General features: G+C 45.5%; 1 protein-coding gene across 2 annotated transcripts in view; it reads right to left on the bottom strand.

Annotated features, from left to right (window-relative positions):
* IL12RB2 (interleukin 12 receptor subunit beta 2) overlaps nt 1–18,673 on the bottom strand; it is an 83,290-nt gene that overhangs the window by 15,599 nt on the left and 49,018 nt on the right. Inside the window, exons 9-11 of one of the 2 annotated variants that reach the window (XM_049774392.1) lie at nt 12,427–12,624; nt 7,313–7,411; nt 7,069–7,227 (exon numbers count right to left, since the gene is read on the bottom strand). In XM_049774392.1, coding sequence (XP_049630349.1) covers nt 7,069–7,227; nt 7,313–7,411; nt 12,427–12,624 — 456 coding nt within the window. The remainder of the gene's footprint in view (nt 1–7,068; nt 7,228–7,312; nt 7,412–12,426; nt 12,625–18,673) is intronic. The other variant, XM_049774393.1, reaches the window with a different exon arrangement.

The following is an 18,673-nucleotide window of genomic DNA, read 5'->3' on the forward strand; positions in this document are numbered from 1 at the left end:
GGGATACCTAGATTCGAACTGCTGAACTGCTGTCCTGCATGCAAGGCAAACATCTTACCTCCATGCTATCTCTCCAGCCCTTTTCAATTTTCTGAATGCATGTTTCAAAACTTGTAAGGCAGGAAGACAAAGGAGGTAGGGAATTTACCAGGACTATACTCAACATATCCTGGGTACATATCTGGGCACAGTTGTCCTGAGTTTTCAGAATTTCGTTCATTAGGGTTGTCACTTTCTGATCTCACCCTACCTGTTTCCCCTCTGTCTGTCCTTTTTTTTTTTTTTTTTTTTTTTGGTTTTTGGGCCGGTGATGCTCAGGGGTTACTCCTGGCTGTCTGCTCAGAAATAGTTCCTGGCAGGCACGGGGGACCATATGGGACACCAGGATTTGAACCAACCATCTTAGGTCCGGGATCAGCTGCTTGCAAGGCAAACACCGCTGTGCTATCTCTCCGGGCCCTCCCCTCTGTCTTTATATGCCTTTATCACCATGTTAATAGATTCCAATGTGCTGAGAACTTTAAACCCTGGAGCAGGGATCTTAGGTTAGAAGCATTCTGGCTAGCTGGGCCCAATTTGTCAGTTCCTTTTGCTCTCAACACCCCTGAAAACTTGCATAGAAGATTTGGGGCTTTTGTCTGTTTGGGCTTTGGGTCACATCCAGATGTTGCTCAGGGGGTACTTCCGGCTTAGTACTTGGAGGTCACTTTTGGCAGTACTGGATGGGAAGGGTAGAGACCAGGAAAGGGACCACACAGAGATCAAACCTGGGCCTCCTTCATGCAAAAAGCACATGCTCCAGACTTTTGAATTATCTCCCCTGGTCTAGAGTTTATCGAGTCTGAGCAGTGCGCTGCTGTTGTTTTTCTCCTAGAAACACGCGTGTCCTAGCTAACAAGTAGGTAAACTCCAGTGTGCAATGGGTGAGTGCTGAAGGGACCCTCAGAATCTGAGGAGGGCACAAAACCAGAGCCAGAACTCAGGCTGGAGCAGTTTCCAGGCTACCTTGGCAGAACCATGGTGATCAAAGAGGAAACCAGAACTTGGCATTTTGTGTCTTAATGTCATTGACTAATTCTCAAGCCCCAGGCAGGTTCTCCATGGTGGACTTGATTGAGACAGTCACAAATATTTATTGAGCATCTGTGCTGGATAAAACACTAGCTTACAGAGGCACAAAATCTGCTTCCAGTAGTTCATGATCTAGCAGTGGTCCTCAAACTATGGCCCGCATATTGTATACACATATTGTATTTGTATCTGTTTTGTTTCTTCATTGCAAAATAAGATATATGCAGTGTGCATAAGAATTAGTTCATAAGTTTTGTTTTTACTATAGTCAGACCCTCCAATGGTCTGAGGGACAGTGAACTGGCCCCCTGTTTAAAAAGTTTGAGGACCCCTGATGTAGAGGATCTATCTATCAATAAACCTTTACTATGCCTGCTCATGCTGGTGACAAACAAGCAGGCCACAGCCTAGTCAGGGCAATTTTTTTCTTTTATGTCCTATGAAGATTAAATACTAATAGGATATTCCCACACCTGCTGAAATTGAACTAGAATCTTCTTTTTCCAATTCTTTTTTTTTTGGGGGGGGGGGGTCCACACCTGGTGATGCTCAGGGGTTACTCCTGGTTTTGTGCTCAGAAATCACTCCTGGTTCAGGGTACCATATGGGATGTCGGGGATTGAACCCAGGTTCGTCCTGAGTCAGCTGCATGCAAGGCAAACGCCCTATCGCTGTGCCAACACTCCAGCCCCTCTTTTTTCCCCAATTCTTCAGATCGTTAAAAAAATTCATCTAGGGGCCGGAGAGATAGCATGGAGGTAAGGCGCTTGCCTTGCATGCAGAAGGACGGTGGTTCAAATCCCGACATCCCATATGATCCCCTGAGCCTACCAGGAGCGATTTCTGAGCATAGAGCCAGGAGTAACTAACCCCTGAGCGCTGCCCAAAAACAAAACAAAACAAAACAAAACAAAACAAAACAAAACAGAAATACATCTAGGAAAGTCAGAGCGACAACACAATATATAGGGGTGTAGGGAGCTTGCCATGCACATGGCCGATCTGGGTTTGAGCCCCAGCACCACATTTAGTCCCCTAATGTTGGCAAAGAGTGATCCCTGATGAGCACGGAGCCAGGAGTAAGCCCTGAGCCTGACTGTTGTGGACCCAACACAAAACAAAACAAACTCATTTGTGAGAGGTAGGTTATGGCTAACTGCAAAATCCTTTGGGAGAAAGAGAGGCGAATCAAGACCAGGATTTTGGTGCCGAATCAGAAGGTTTGTTGGTCGATCCGGGTTTCGGCACCAAAAAAACAAACAAACAAAAAAAAAAACAAACAAACAAAAAAAAGAAGGTTTGTTGGGCTGAGTGGAAAGAAAAGTGAAAAGAGGGGGCTGGAGTGATAGCACAGTGGTAGGGCTTCTGCCTTGCACAAGGCCAATCCAGGACAGACCATGGTTCGAACCCCAGTGTCCCAAATGGTTTCCCAAGCCAGGAACAATTTCTGAGTGCAGAATCAGGAGTAACCCCTGAGCATCACCATTGCATCCCCTTCCCCCCCCACCCAAAAAAAAGAAAAGTAAAAAGAAAAACTGGGCAGGAGGTGGACAGTGAGAGGGTGATGGGTTATCACATTTGACTGGCACAACCAGGAGAAAGCAGAGATGAAGCCACACGGGAAATACTGGTTCTGCCGCCTAGCTGGGTCTGGGCCTGTCGTCCTGATCTCCCACAGAGATAAAGGCCTCTCAACCCTTGGCATCCTGGGTCAGCTCAGCGTAATTGGAGGACAAAGGCACCAGTTTGGAAGAGATGCCAGGACCCTGTCCACTGGTAAGGTTGCAGGTAGTTGATGTATTGTTTCTGGAAATTTCTTCCTACCTACCTGCATTGCTCTAATAAAGTAAAGGGTAGAACTTGCCCAATTTGTGATTCAGCAAATAATGGCTTGTTTGGTGTTTTTTTTTTTGTTTTTTGTTTTTTGGTTTTTTGGTTTTTGGGCCACACCCGGTAACGCTCAGGGGTTACTCCTGGCTATGTGCTCAGAAGTTGCTCCTGGCTTGGGGGACCATATGGGACACCGGGGGATGAACCGCGGTCCGTCCAAGGCTAGCGCAGGCAAGGCAGGCACCTTACCTTTAGCGCCACCGCCCGGCCCTTGTTTGGTATTTGGGGGGGGGGGATTAGGGGGTGGGTATTGCCACACCTGGCAGTGCTCAGGGCTGACTCCTGTCTCTGTGCTCAGGGATCACTCTTGACTGGCTTATATGCAGGACTATATGTAGTATCAGGGTTCAAACTAAGATCAGTTAAGTGCAAAGCAGGTGCTTGTACCCACTGTAGTGTTTCTCAGGCCCCCTTGTGGTTGGTTGAGTGGATTTAGGGAACCATACCCTGTGGTGCTCAGGGTTTAATCCTGGCTCTGTGCTTAGGAGTATTCTCGATGATGCGTGGGGCGAACCAGGGTGGTGCACGTAAGACCAACACTTTGCCCTTTGTTTATTTGTTCTGTTTTGTTTTGTTTTTGAGCCACACCCAGCGATGCTCAGGGGTTACTCCTTGCTCTGGGCTCAGAAATTGCTCTTGACAGCCTTGGGAGACCATATGGGATACTGCATTCGAACCCAGCTCCATCCCGGGTTGGCCACATGCAAGGCAAATGCTCTACCTCTGCCCTATCTCTCTGGCCTCACACTTTGCCCTTTGTACTATATCTCCAGCCCACACCCTCAAAAAGACCAACCCAGTTTTTAATTAAGCACCTACTATGTGCCTCGCTATATTGCATGTAGATTGAAGGAGACGATTCTGGCAAAACAGCAATGAGTCTACCCGAATTAGGTAGAAACAGTAGTCTATGTGTTAGGCAAAGGCACGAGCTGGCATGGGTATATGGTGTCACCACATATCCACAGAAGTGACAGGTGCAGATACTTTCACTCCCCACTATCCCTCCATCTTTAGGGCCAAGTCTTGGCCTTAGAGCCTCCACACTCTGTATGAACCTGATGCCTGGTGCGTAAGTCCCACAAACTGGGGCCAGCTCGTCTGGGCATGCCATGCCCTCTTTCCTCCTTTTATTTATTTATTTATTTATTTGTTTGTTTATTTATTTATTGCGCCACTCCTGGTGGTGCTCAGGGCTTACTCTTGTCTCTGTACTTAAGATTCATTCCTGGTGGGGCCGGAGAGATAGCATGGAGGCAAGGCATTTGCCTTTCATGCAGAAGGACGGTGGTTCGAATCCTGGCATCCCATATGGTCCCCTGTGCCTGCCAGGGGCGATTTCTGAGCATAGAGCCAGGAGTAACCCCTGAACACTGCCGGGTGTGACCCATAAACAAAACAAAACAAAAAAAAAGATTCATTCCTGGCAGTGCTCCAGGGATCATATGAGATTGAACCTGGGTGTTTTTGCCAGCAAGACAAACATCCTGGCCACTGATCTATGCCTTTGGCATTGTTTTTATTTTGTTTTTGTTTTTCCTGGAGGAGCTAAGAAGAAGGCCAGATATGTAGCTCAGTAACAGACTACATGCAAGGCCCTGGGTTCTATTACCAAAACTGCATAAACAGACAATCAAGAACCTGGAAGAGGGCCAGAAAGATAGCACAATGGTAGGGTGTTTGCCTTGCATGCAGTCAACCCAAGAGATGGTGGTTTGATCCCTGACATTCCATATGATACCCCAAGCCTGCCAGGGGCGATTCCTGAGTGCAGAGCCAGGAGTATCCCCTGAGCTATCCGGATGTGACCTCCAACACCCCCACCCCCCACCCCACCCCCAAAAAAAAAGAACCTGGAAAAACAGCTCACAGCCTGGGGACAGAGGACAGGGCTGCCTTTTTTTTTTCCCCCCTGGAATGATTTGAATGTACTCAGCATGTACTTAACTAGCTTTCCAAACTAACTTTCTGGGAATCAATACCAAGTCAGGAATGGGGAACTTCTTTTTCTGCCAAGGGCCATTTGGCTATTTATAACATCACTCACTGGAGGTACAATATGAACTGCGGCAAATAGAAGAATCCAGGTCTGTGCTGTGGTGGGCCTGAGCCAAGCCTTATAACTCATTGGCCTGTAATGTCCCACAGGCCAGTTTTCCAGCCCAGCTCTAACTCCTAGAAGACCAACTCTTAATTTCCTGCAGGGAAACCTCTGTAGCTGGCTCTCTAGGACCCGCATCTTGGGCTGGCTTTGCAACATGGTCCCTCCACCTAAGAATTCTCATGAAGGACTGAAAATGGTTCCTTTCCCTTTTTTTAAAACTTTATTTATTGATTTATTGATTGGTTTGGGGGCCACACCCAGTGGTGCTCAGGGGTTACTCCTAGCTCTGCACTCAAAAATTGTCCCTGGCAGGCTGGGGCCCACATAGGATGCTGGGAATCGAACCAGGACCCTCCCGGGTTGACTGCATGCAAGAAAAACACTCTACCACTGTACTATCTCTTTGGTCCCTAAAACTGGTGCCTTTCCACCCTAATACATGCTCTCGCCAGAAAGACAGCTGGAAGTTAAGCAGGGAAGAGACCAATCCTGAGTGAACCAAACATCAGAAGACTTGAAGGAGGGATCTGTGAAATCAGCCGAGATAAGGCAGCAGTTAGAATTTATTTTTATTGCCCTAGCCTTCTGCTAGAATAATTATGAGCCAGAGGGCATTAAATGACTTCTCATGCTATGGATGTGAAGACAATGGTGTTATTTGCAAATGTGGAGATTTCTAGTTCTCAGCAGGCTGCAGTTCAGGCTTTGTATGCAGGATTCCCCATTTCTACCCTCATTCCCACATGGTCCCTCTCAGCACAACTAGGAGTGATGAAGGCAAGTTGGATGCAGCCCTGATTAAAATCAAATCAATTAAAAACTAGTCTGAATGAGGGTCCAGAGCTAAGCCCTCAGAAATTGCCCCTGGCTTGGGGGAACGAACCTCCGTCCTTCCTTGGCTAGCGCTTGCAAGGCAGAGACACCTTACCTCTAGCGCCACCTTGCCGGCCCCAAGAGTGATTTCTGAGTGCAGAGCCAGGAGTAAGCCCTGAGCACCACTGGGTGTGGCCCCAAAATAAACAAAACCAAACGAAAGATCAGAATGCATTCCTTCAAATCTCAAGGATTTGTATAGTACTGACGTGAACTTATTCACTGCTTATTTTATTTAAGGGGTGTGGCCGGTGGGGTCACCCAAGTGTTTCTCAGGAAGTGCTAGGGGCTTGTCCCAGAGGTTTGAGGTGGTGCTTGGAATTCCTTGGGCCAGCCTGGAGAGATCCTGGGGGGACCATGTGGTACCAGGGACAAAACTGAGTTCATCCTCTTGCAAATCAAGTGCATTACTTCTCTAGCCTCTTACTGATTATTTTAATTAATAAATTCTTTAGTTGAATCATTGTGGGATACGTGGTTAGAAAGCTGCTCATGATTGAGTTTCGGTTCTACAATGTTCAAACACCCATTCCTTCCCCAGTGAACACTTGCCATAGCCAATGTCTCCATCTACCTCTATGGCAGACAGTTTTTCTCTCTCTGTCTGTTTGTCTGTCTGTCTGTCTGTCTCTTTCTCTCAAATGTGCTTTCTCCATCTGAGTAAGCTCCTGGAGAGCCTCTTCTAACCTAGGCTTCATTTAGTCAGTGTAGCAGATATCCATTAATTTGTATTTATTGGATATAAGTAAATTTTCAATATTTCGATGGTTTTAAATTTTCCATTAATTTTCCAAATATTTGATGAGCACCTACTACGTGCCAGGCAAGGTGCTAGCACTCTATGCATGTGTTTGCATGCGCACACACACCTTGGCTGTCTCTTCTCTGCCCCCCCACTTTTATTTTTTTTGGTTTTTGGGCCACACCCAGTGATGCCATACTCAGTGGTTACTCCTGGCTTTGTGCTCAGAAATCGCTCCTGGCTTGGGGGACCATATGGGACGCTGGGGGATCCAACCAAGGTTCGTCCCAGGTTAGTGCATGTAAAGTAAATGCTCTACTGCTCTGGCCCCATCTGCCCCCCTCATATAAACAACAAAGGCCCCACGGCCTAAGTTTCTCACACCTACCTTGGAGGTGTGGCTGGGACCTGGAATCCTGCTCCTGCCAGTATATCCGGTAGTGAAGGATGCAACCCATCTGATCTTCAGCTGGAATTCCATCCCACGAAATAAAAACGTGGCCCTTTTCCTCTGCGATGGAATGAATGTGGGGCCCCCTCCGAGGTGCTAAAGAACATGGGAGGAGACAGTCAAAGCCCAATCCAAACCGCTGAGCTAATGCACGACTTGGTAAAAGGCCTCTGAGACTCACCTTTACTCTGGATGTCAGCCCGGCTGGAGCCACATCCTCTCTGGTACCCAGCCTGCGCATGCACCCGGAATTTATAACAGACAAAGGGCTTTAGGCTCTCTGGAAGGAAAAGGAAAATTCCTCCAATCAGCATCCTGCGGATGTGGTTCAGAGAGGTACTTGATGTCCCCTAAAGATGCATAAAAGGCCTGTCTCTGGCCTCTTTTTATTTTTAGTTATTTATTTAGGTCGTTGGGGCACACCCAGTAGTATTCGGGCCTTACTCCTGGTTCTGTGCTCAGGGATTATTCTTTTTTTTTTTTTTTTTTTTTGGTTTTTGGGCCACACCCTGTGACGCTCAGGGGTTACTCCTGGCTATGCGCTCAGAAGTTGCTCCTGGCTTCTTGGGGGACCATATGGGATGCCGGGGGATCGAACCGCGGTCCATCCTAGGCTAGCGCAGGCAAGGCAGGCACCTTACCTCCAGCGCCACCGCCCGGCCCCTAGGGATTATTCTTGGTAGTGTTTGGAGACCTTATTTGGTGTCCAGGATTGAACTGTGTCCTACCCACTCGACTATCAATCCTGCCCCTCTGTAGCTTTCTTTAAACTGTGGGCATGGCTCCAGTCAACTCTGATTTCAGGGTTGCGAAGAGTTGAAGAAAGTCATAAAAATCTCAGCACTGAGGCTGGAGCGATGGCACAAGTGGTAAGGCATCTGCCTTGTCCACGCTAGCCTAGAACGGACCGCTGTTCGATCCCCCCGTTCTCCCCCCCCCCCCCCCCCGCCAAAAAAAAAAAAAAAAAAAAAAAAACACAGAACCAAAACTAAAAAAATCTCATCACTTTCTCGGTTGTGGCACTGGCTTCTGGAAGACTTTGCTTCCACTCCCAAGCTGTAAGGCAAAAGATGAGTGAACCTGATTCTTTTTAAAGGGACTTTGAGATGTCAGAGAGATGATGGGACAGGGGTTATGCACTTGCCTTGCAACCCACCCGACCCAGTTCAAATCCCTGGAAATGTCTATGATTTTTTGAGCTCTGCCAGGTGTCACTCCAGAACACAGAACCAGGAATAGCTTCTGATTATCACCAAATGTGCTCTAAAACCTCCAAAAAAAAACAAAGGTGTGTGTGTGGGGGGGGGGGGCTGGAACAATAGCACAGCGGAGTTTGCCTTGCATGTGCAGTTGGATGGACCAGGATGATCTTCGGTTCAATCCCCCTGCATCCCATATGGTTCTTCAAGCCAGGAGTGATTTCTAAGTGCAAAGCCAGGGGTAAACCCTGAGCATCACCGGGTATGGTCCAAAAATAAAATAAAATAAAATAAAGTCCTCCCACTTTGTAATTTTTGGGTCACGTGTAAAGTTTATTTGTCTTTTCATTTCCTGTCTACACACCTGGACCCTAGACCCAGCCTCTCTTCTTCCTACACTGGAGCAAAGGTAGAGCCATGCAGTCTTGGGCAGAGGCCCTGTCTCTTCCAGGTACATAAACCACCTTCTTACTGGGGTAGGGGGGACAGGATGGATGTATGGTTTTGGCAGAATTTTCATTGCCCTTGCTCAGTATGGGAAAAAGCAAACCTCAAATGCCAGTCATAAGGAGTCATCTCGGGAAGGGCAGAAAGGGGCCACAGGAAGGCATTTCTGATGCCTTCATACTGATGCATTCATCCAGAGGATGTTGAGAAAGGAGTGGTTCTGGGCTTGGAAACTAAAAAAAAATTTTTTATTGGGGAGAGATCCACACTGAGTGATGCTCAGGTGTTACTCCCGGCTCTACATTCAGAAATTACTCCTGGTAAACTCAGGGGACCATATGGAGTGCCAGGGATTGAACCACATGGTTAGCCACATGCCAGGCAATTGCCTTACCCACTGTACTATTACTCCAGTCTCAAGAGTTAGAACTCACCTTAGCTCAGGCAGGTTAAGTGCTGAGGGTTTAGAGGTGAGCCCCTCTCCCCATGACCTATACCTTAGGAAGTGAATTATGCTCAAGTCCCCATCCACAACCCTAAATTCAGACCATATAGGGGTGAAGTACTTGTCTGACACCCCAGTTTAATCCCTGCCATAGCATTTGGTCACTGAGCACTGAATGGGTCACTCCTGAGAACAGAGCCAGGGATATAGCCCTGAGCACTATAGGTGTGGTCCATAATCCCTCCTCACACCCACTGCAAATAAATCCATCTCCAGCTGGATCAACTGCTGAGGACTTGACAGTAGGTCCTCTTAATGCATGGAGAGGGTCGCCTGAGTGCATGATATTTTTGTCTTTTGGGTCACACTTGGTGATGCTCAGGGTTTACTCCTGGCTCTACACTCAGGAATCACACCTGGTGGATCTCAGGTGACCTCTGGGGTGCCGGGGATTGAACTCAGGTCAGTGGCATGCAAGGCAGGTGTCCTACTTGCTATATTATCTCTCCAGCTTCTGAGTTTTTTTTTTTTTTAAGTCTATTTCCAAAAGACTTTAGCATCAAAACAAACTAATAGTTACCTGAGCATTTTTCATGCAGAAAAATCACTATCATTAATCAAATTATTTTACCCCAATATTGCCTTGGTTATATTCCAATGAATAGCTCTAAAGTGTTTGAAACCCTTTTAGTTGGCTGAGAATGCAAAACATTCTTTCTAGCCACCTACAGTTTTCTGTAGAAATACAGTATAGTTTTGAAAGGAAGAAACTGCAGGGATTCTGAGGTTCAAATTATGCCATAAGGCTAGTTCCTAATACAGTTTATAATAAGCATTGACAATTTTGAGGCAATTTACAGTTCAGTAAATGCCTTTCCAAGTCAGGTTTTCCCTTCTGATGGGCTTAGTGGCGCTAGAGGGAAATTGATTCAGTCTTACCACAAAGGTATAAGGACACAGTGACCTGAAAGGCAATCAGTTGTCCTATTAAAGACCATTACGTGGAAGGAAAGTTCTTTCTCCAATTGAACAGATATTGGCTGTGTTATTATAGCTGTGCTCCCCAAAATAAGAAAGGACAGAGGCTTTATGCTTCATACGTCAAAGTTAGTCACAGCCACCAAATGGCCCACACATCCTAGCTCTCTCCTACACATCAGATGGTTTCTGATTTAACAGTGCCACCATGCTATGGGTTACTGGGGACACTGTGCTCTGGATGTACAAAGACTAGACATGGCCGCCTTTGGTTTACCGGAAATGAGACACTAAGGCATCTCTATTTCACACTTGAGTCTCCTGTCTTTAAGCATAACTGGGCACCCTCCTGGACAGATGTGATAGCTCTTATGGTGTCATGGAAATAGTAATGTGTGTAGAGCTTGAGTATCTAGGCATGACAATTACTAAATTATCAATCACTCAACATGCCAGGCTTTCTTTAAAACAGTTTCTATGAAAATTGCTGAGGAGAGTTAAAATCCCTTTCAGCGGTGTTTGGGAGCTACTCCTCATTCAGGGCTGGGGGTTGGGTTTCAGAGGTATTCAGGGGACCATGAGGTGCTGGGCATCAAACCTGGACCTCCTACATGCATAACATGTTCTCTGCCCTCTCTTTGAGTTATCTTTCTAGCTCTTCCTTATAATAAGCCCAATGAGATAATGCTTTTATTCTCATCTTACAGGAAAGAAAAACAAGGCACAGTTCTACAGTTTTCCCTAGATTATACAACCTGGTAAGTGAATAATCCAGAATGGAGATTTACTATAAGACTAGCATTTGGGCAGGATCAATAGCACTGTGGTAGGGGATTTGCCTTGCATGTGGCCAATATAGATTTGTTCCCTAGCATTCCACATGGTCCGTGAGCCTACCAGGAATAATCCCTGAGCACTGCCAGGTGTTTCCCCAAAACAAACAAACTAAAAAGACAGTGTTTTGATTTTTTTGTTTTGTTTTGTTTTTGGGTCACACCCCGGCAGTGCTCAGGGGGTTACTCTTGGCTTTATGCTCAGAAATCGCTCCCAGTGGGCTCAGGGGACCATATAGGATGCCTGGATTTGAACAAAACTAGCTTTTATACTGTACATTTAAAAAATGAGGCACAGGTACAACATATGATCACTTTCAAATGCTTTTTGATTACCACCAAGGACAAGAGTTGGAATTTAAGGACTAGTGAGTAGTTGGATAGCTAAATCTGGATTTAGAACCACACAAGTAGCAAGTAGTAGTATTAGAGACAACAAGCTCTTGGTTTTCTCATAGGCACATGGGCATAGTATCAGTTGATTGTTGTGAGAGTTAAATACCACTCCCCATGTAGGATGTGTCTACTGCACTGGTTATGACTTAACTCTCAGTTATACTTCTTAGGTTGACCACTGATTCTAGTAAGATAATCATCATCATCATAATCAATAATAATAAATTAATTAATAATAAATAATAATACATAAAAATGGTTAGAGGGCCATAGCAATAATCCAGTGGGTAGAGCACTTGCTTTATATGCAGTTGACTTGGGTTTGATTCTTAGCATCCCATATGGTCCTCTGAGCCTGACAAGGGTAAATCCTAAATTCAGAGCTAGGAGTAATTTTTGAGGATCACCAGGTTTGCCTCCCCCCAACCAAAAAAAAAAAGACTGTTCTTCTACAGCTGCAGTGAACTATTTCCAAGAGCTGCTCTCATGCACTGTAAACTATTACCATCTCTTCTGCCAGGTAATCCCGGGAATGAAGGCAGGGCTCTGTGTTCGCCTCAGTGAGTTTCTTTTTGTTTATTTCTTTCTTTTTGGTTTTTGGGCCACACTCGGCGACTCTCAGGGATTATTCCTGGTTCTGTGCTCAGAATTGCTCCTGGCTTGGGAGACCATATGGGACACCAGGGTTCACCCTAGGTCAGCCACATGCAAGGCAAATGCCCTACCGCTTCGCCACTGCTCCAGCCCCGCCCCTGTGAATTTCTTTTTTGTTTGTTTGTTTGTTTTTGTTTTTGGGTCACACCTGGCCTGGCATCAATCAGGGATTACTCCTGACTCTACACTCAGGAATTGCTCCTGGCAGGCTCAGGGGACCTTATGGGATGCCTGAATTTAAACAACCGTCCTTCTGCATAAAAAGCAAATGCCCTACCTTTTATGCTATCTCTCCGGCCCTCCTCTGTGAATTTCTGAGACAGCCTCGTTCTCATTGAAGTACCTGAAATCCCAGCAGACCTGTTGTAGGGGGAACTCCGCAGCCAGTCCAGGGTGGGGATGTCACCCTTGGGCCAGAGCTCCTGCCACTCCACCACATATTCCTGGACAGAAGAGGTTGCATTATCTGGAGCTTCCCATGTCACCATGATGGTGTCTGTGCCCTCTGAGTGGGCAGAGACCTGACGAGGGGCCAGCCATTCTGCAGAGGGAACATGGGGAAGGAAAACACCAAAGTCAAAGAGGACAGTGATAGAGAAAAGTGACTCATTCAGCAAGTTTGAGGAAGGACTGATTTGTTGTTTTTGTTCTATTTTGGCATGACATACCTAAAGATGCTCAGGCTCTGTACTCAGGAATTACTCCTGGCGGTGCTCAGGAAACCACATGGGAGACCAGGAATCAAACCTATGTTGCTTGAATGCATGGCAAGTGGAACTTGTACTTTCACTCTGACCCCAATGACTTGAATGACTTATAATGACTTGAAGTACACAGATTAGTCCATCCTATTTCTCTGTCCTGGTCTCATCCATGTAAGTACTCTGTGTAGTATAATTAGAATTATTTCCCTTCTCATCTGCTATTACCCTTTCCATTTCTGTGTTCCCGAAGGCACCTCCCTAAATATCCTATTTATTCTTCTAATTCTACTTTCAGAAGTTTTATTTCGATGGATGTGCATCTTTGTAAACTAGCATTGCTCTGTGCTTGGTGTATTCTTTTCTTTTCCTTTTTTTTTTTTTTGTTTTTTTGTTTTTTGGGCCACACCCGGCGGTGCTCAGGGGTTACTCCTGACTGTCTGCTCAGAAATAGCTCCTGGCAGGCACGGGGGACCATATGGGACACCGGAATTCGAACCAACCACCTTTGGTCCTGGATCGGCTGTTTGCAAGGCAAACGCCACTGCACTATCTCTCCGGGCCCGGTGTATTCTTTTCTTTTGGTGACCTATACTAGAGATAAATCTCGAGTTTTTTATTTATTTTTCACTATACTTTTTTTTTTCTGGAATTTATCTATTCTGTCTATAGGTATATCCCTCAAATCCTCTGTCCCATTTCCAAGTGATAAGCGGGAACACCTTCCAATCTTTGCTAACACAAGTGGGGGACACCCACATGCTCATCTGGGGGGTAACCGTGGAAGAGCTTCTTTGGAGTAAAACAATAATTGTTAGTTTACATGTTATTTTACCCAAAACAAAGATCATCCCTGGTTTCTTTGTATCTGTTTGTTTACAACTTGGTTTCACCTAAAAAGAAGATTGTCTGATATGTAAACCTGGGCAGGACAGGCTCAGGATAGCCTGAGCTATCTGTCCTTACTATGTCCTTACTACCCCACCTTGGGTGGTCTCTGCACTCAATAAAAACAGTTCTGGCAGGCAGCTTGTTGGAGACAAGAGGTAGAAGACTTCCAGACTATATAAGTGTTACCCTCAACCTGGTTTGGATTATTTTATGCATGACCCTGTTTCAGACTTGTTCACCTGGGGTTGGAGATACAGCGCATGGGGTAATTTTACTAGTAATGTCTTCCCAGTCAAACTCTGAAACAGCTAATGGCAGGAAAAGCTCAGAGGTGCTCATTTCCCATCAGCACTCAGGAGTTCCTGGCTCTAATTTTGACCAATAGGGTACATGGTAATATGGGGCTTTTGTTTTGGTGGGTCCTACTTGATGGTACTCAGGGCTTATTCCTGACTCTGTTTCTCAGGGATCACTCATGGCAGAGCTTGGGGAACCATAGATTGTGCCAGGGATCAAACTCAGGTCAACCAATTGCAAAGCAAGCACCCTATCTGCTTGCTGTATTATTATTATTGCTCAGATTCCTGTAGTGTGACCCTTAAATGGGGCTTTATTTTTGTTTTCTGATGTGTGACAGGGCTGAGTTCCATTTGATATATTCCTGATTATTTGGGTTTCCCTCTCTGAGTGACATAGTCATATATTTCATTCAGTATTGTCTTCTCACTACACTTCTACACTACATACTGTACTGATCCCTTCAGAGTTTGTAACACTAAGCTTAGCTTATTCCTTTCTCTGACCTTTCTAATAACCTGGTAATGTTTTGCTATACATAAATTTATTGTAGTAGGTAAAGGTATGCACAAGTTGTATGCCTGGAACCTACAGCCATCAAATCCTTCTATCCTGGCTTCATGAAGATACTTCTTTTTTTTGTTTTTTGTTTTTGGGCCACACCCGACGGTGCTCAGGGGTTACTCCTGGCTGTCTGCTCAGAAATAGCTCCTGGCAGGCAAAGGAGATCATATGGGACACCGGGATTTGAACCAACCACCTTAGGTCCTGGATCGGCTGCTTGCAAGGTAAACACCGCTGTGCTATCTCTCCGGGCCCATGAAGATACTTCTTGAAGATACAAGAAGTTGCATTTTTCCCTTATTAAAATTTCATTTTATCGTTCACCTTCAATTTTGTCCATCTGAGCCCTCTGAGACTTTTCATTTTTGTGACTGTATGTCTTTTTCTAATTTTGTCAAATATATGATATTTTCAAATATTTTCCCACTTGACTTTTTTTTCTCGGACTGGGTCATTTCTTTTTGATGCATTGCATAGCTAGTCTTCTTATGTCTCAGCTTCTTTCTTCATATTTTTCATTACCTTCTGGAAGAGTCTCCATCCAAACTTTCACTTAACAATTCAGCAAGCTATTTCTATTTTTTTAGATCCAATGGCCTGCTTCATCACCCCCACCATGGCATTTTCCACAGAGAATCTCTTTGCTTTCTCTCCTTTTATAACCAGGCCTTCTCATTCCTGTTTCTGGCATCCATTCTTCTTTCTGAGGAAACTCTTCTAAAATGACCATTTAATTCTCCTGCATTCACTATATCCCCTGGAGCAGATAGTTCCACTTGCTGCCTCTTAGTTTTCAGAACTGTGCTCCTCAGATTTTTCCTTTGATTATGCTGGCTCCTCATCAGCCTGGATTTTTCTTTTCTCTTGGAGGGGCTAGCAGTGTGACTTAGATTCAGTGTGACTTAGATTCCTCCTGACCAAGCTCAGTGAAGAGGAGACACTCTTTAGGGTGGAACATTCCAGGTCATCGAGCCTGAGCTCCACTTACCTAGATTTCTCCTTCAGCTATTCTAGTCCCTCCAGAACTTATCTGTGTCTTGTGGCAGGCACTGTTGTCCCTGGCAGAGCAGGACAGTTGCCAGGCCCCAGGGGATGTGGGGGTGGCAGAAGCAATACCACAGACCAACCAGCATGGGTTGCCCCAGGGATTCCTTGAAGCAACTTTGCTGCTCTCTTTCCTCCCTAGCCTGAAGTAGAAATGCCCAGGGCATCTTCTCAGGGCAAGAAGCATGAGTGCAATGAGAATGTGTTGCCTCTGTTTCATGCCCAGGCTCTGCCCAGAGGCTGGTGATTTCTTTCTTTCATGCTGCATCTTCAATGGTGAGCAAAGCCTAGAACCTGAGTCCTGGTGTTCTTGACCAAGACTTTGACATCCAAAGTAGTCACTCCTTTATGTTCATTGGCTTTGGTAATTCTCATCCTGGTGGTGTCATTGGATGGACTGATTGTTCAAGTGTTTTTAGTCAAGGGGACGCTGATTGGACACCTTTGGACCCAAAGGTTCTTGGTCTCATGATGGGCTTTGCAGATGACATGGTCTCTAGCTTTACCTCCACAGATCAATATGGCGGCCCCAGCAAAGTTAGCACAATGGCCAGCCTGGTTGTCCTCTGAGCTGAGGGCTGCCAGAGCAAATTTATTCCTCCACACTCGTTCATATTCTCCTTCAGATCATTCCATTTTGCTTACGTATTCCAGCTTCCCACCTCCCAGGTAACTGAAAGCACCTATAATATTTGTGAGGAATCTAGAAAGAGTGTTCACTTTCAGATAAATCTTCTCAGTGCCACCATATAAATGTTCCAGGCTGGCCAAGTCACTTCATCTCCTGTTAATGCATCTTTAATGGGTAATGATGCCGCCCTGTAATGGTCAACTGACCAGATATAAAAGGAGAAACATGGCAGTTGGGTGAGGGAGCCCAGGAAGATACTTGAGAAGAGTGTGTAGGCTGAGGGTTTGGGGGATGGCTGGGGGTCCAGGTTCCCTGACAGGACCTGATCTAATAAACAGCATAAGCAGCAGCATCTAGACACACTTTGCTTTGATTTCACTTTCTTCTCTCTTTCAGTCCACAAGAAAAGTAGAAGTTTGGCCCGGAGCAACAGAGCCTTCCTGGCCAGCTCTCACAATTAATCTCTGCCTATCTGTCTGTCTGTCTCTGTCTCTCTCAGTCTCTGTCTGTCTATCTCTCTCCACTCTCTCACTCTTTCCTTCCAGGTAAATTTCATGCAATGCATTATAAAGCAATGTTGTCTCTCCTCTCCTCTCCTCTCCTCTCCTCTCCTCTCCTCTCCTCTCCTCTCCTCTCCTCTCCTCTCCTCTCCTCTCCTCTCCTCTCCTCTCCTCTCCTCTCCTCTTCTCTCTCTCTCTCTCTCTCTCTCTCTTCATTCTCTGTCTGTCTGTCTCTTTCTTTCTCTCTGTCTGTCTCACTCTCTCACTCTTCCCCCCCTGGGTAAACTTCAGGCAATGCATTAAAAGCAATGTTCTCTCTCTCTCTCTCTCTCTCTCTCTCTCTCTCTCTCTCTCTCTCTCTCTCTCTCTCTCTTTCTCTCTCTCTCTCTCTGAAACTTCAGGTGATACAATAAAAGGCAATGTGGTCTCTCTCTCCACCCCCTCTCTCTCAGACTGCTTACATTACATTTTGGTTCATTATATTCGGAGTCCCTGGGTGGGCCCTTGAAGTCTTTGGGGCCTCCCTCTCACCTTGGTGAAGGCCACTGTGTAGGCTGGTGTTAGCCTCCGGCTCCTGCAGTGCCAAGAATCTTTTGACCAAAGCAACTGGTCTCAAGTATCAAATAGGTTTGAATGATTGCCTGCTGAGATCAAGTGTTCAAACTGATGAATCATTCTTGAACTTCCAGAGAGATAATTTGGGAGATGTTCGTTTCATGATAAAGCTGTTCCTACTACTTTCTCAAACTCAAAATAATTCTTCTTCCAGGTGAGGCATTATTTTTTTCCATCTCAGAAAATATCTGTGTGAGTCATGTGGACATCAATGGAAAAAAAAAGGAGGCACAGAATTCTAATCTGCTGTCCTTGCCAGCCATTCCCAGTAGGTATGAAAAAGGAATGAACCATATGACATGACTGTCTGACCTCTGGAGCCCTGTCAGAATGGTTCATGAGACATAAGCTCCCTAGATTTCATAACTTCCAGGATGAAGATAGTACATTTCCTATCTCTCCTTCTTCTCAACATGCACTACCTTAGGGAGCCCCATTTTTAGGTAACACCCCTCCTGTTGGACAGGAAGATGGAAGCTTGTCTGTTGGTTTCAATTGATCACATTGTCTTCCAATTTGTCAGGGACTTTATTACATCCATGTTCCCTCTCTCTCTGCCTTGCCTCCAAACTTGACCCACCTTTGGCTTTTCCCTCCAATGGTCATGCCTATTTGGATCTCACTCCAAAATTCTCATGCTAGGGGCAGGAGAGAGAGCGTGAAGGTAGGGTATTTGCTTTGCATGCAGAAGGCCGGTGGCTCAAATCCCGGCATCCCATATGGTCCCCCAAGCCTGCCAGGAGCGATTTCTGAGTGTAGAGCCAGGAGTAACCCCTGAGCACTGCCGGGTGTGACCCAAAAACAAAAACCAAAATCCTCATGCTAGGGCTAAAGCAATAGTATAACGGGTACATGACTTGTCTTGCACATGATTGACCTGGATTCAATCCTTGGTGCCAGATATGGTTACCTGAGCCTTCCAGGAGTAAGCTCTGAGCACAGCAGGGTGTAGACCCAAAATAAAAGCAAACAAAACCATCATGCTACATGGGTGTCATCCCTCTCTGTGGTGTCTCCATGCTCTGAGGAAACCTGTTTTGGCTTCTAGCTTTTATTGGCTAGAATTCTTCTATATTGTATCACAGTATTTTTCAACCACCGTGCCACGTGAGATATTGTCTGATGTGCCATGGGAAAAATTCCAATTTCATCTGTAACATGCAGCTTCAGCTCACAAACAGACCAATAATTAGATTATTTCATAACAAAGTAATTGTAAAATAATTTCTTTGTGTTTATTTGATTCCTATTAAGAGAATTACTTTATATATAGTCAATATTGGCACAGAGTTAAATTTCTTTAATGTTTTCTACTGGTGGTGTGCCTCATGATTTTTTTTTTCATGA

This window comes from Suncus etruscus, chromosome 6 (assembly GCF_024139225.1).
Source record: "Suncus etruscus isolate mSunEtr1 chromosome 6, mSunEtr1.pri.cur, whole genome shotgun sequence".
NCBI classification, from domain to species: domain Eukaryota; kingdom Metazoa; phylum Chordata; class Mammalia; order Eulipotyphla; family Soricidae; genus Suncus; species Suncus etruscus.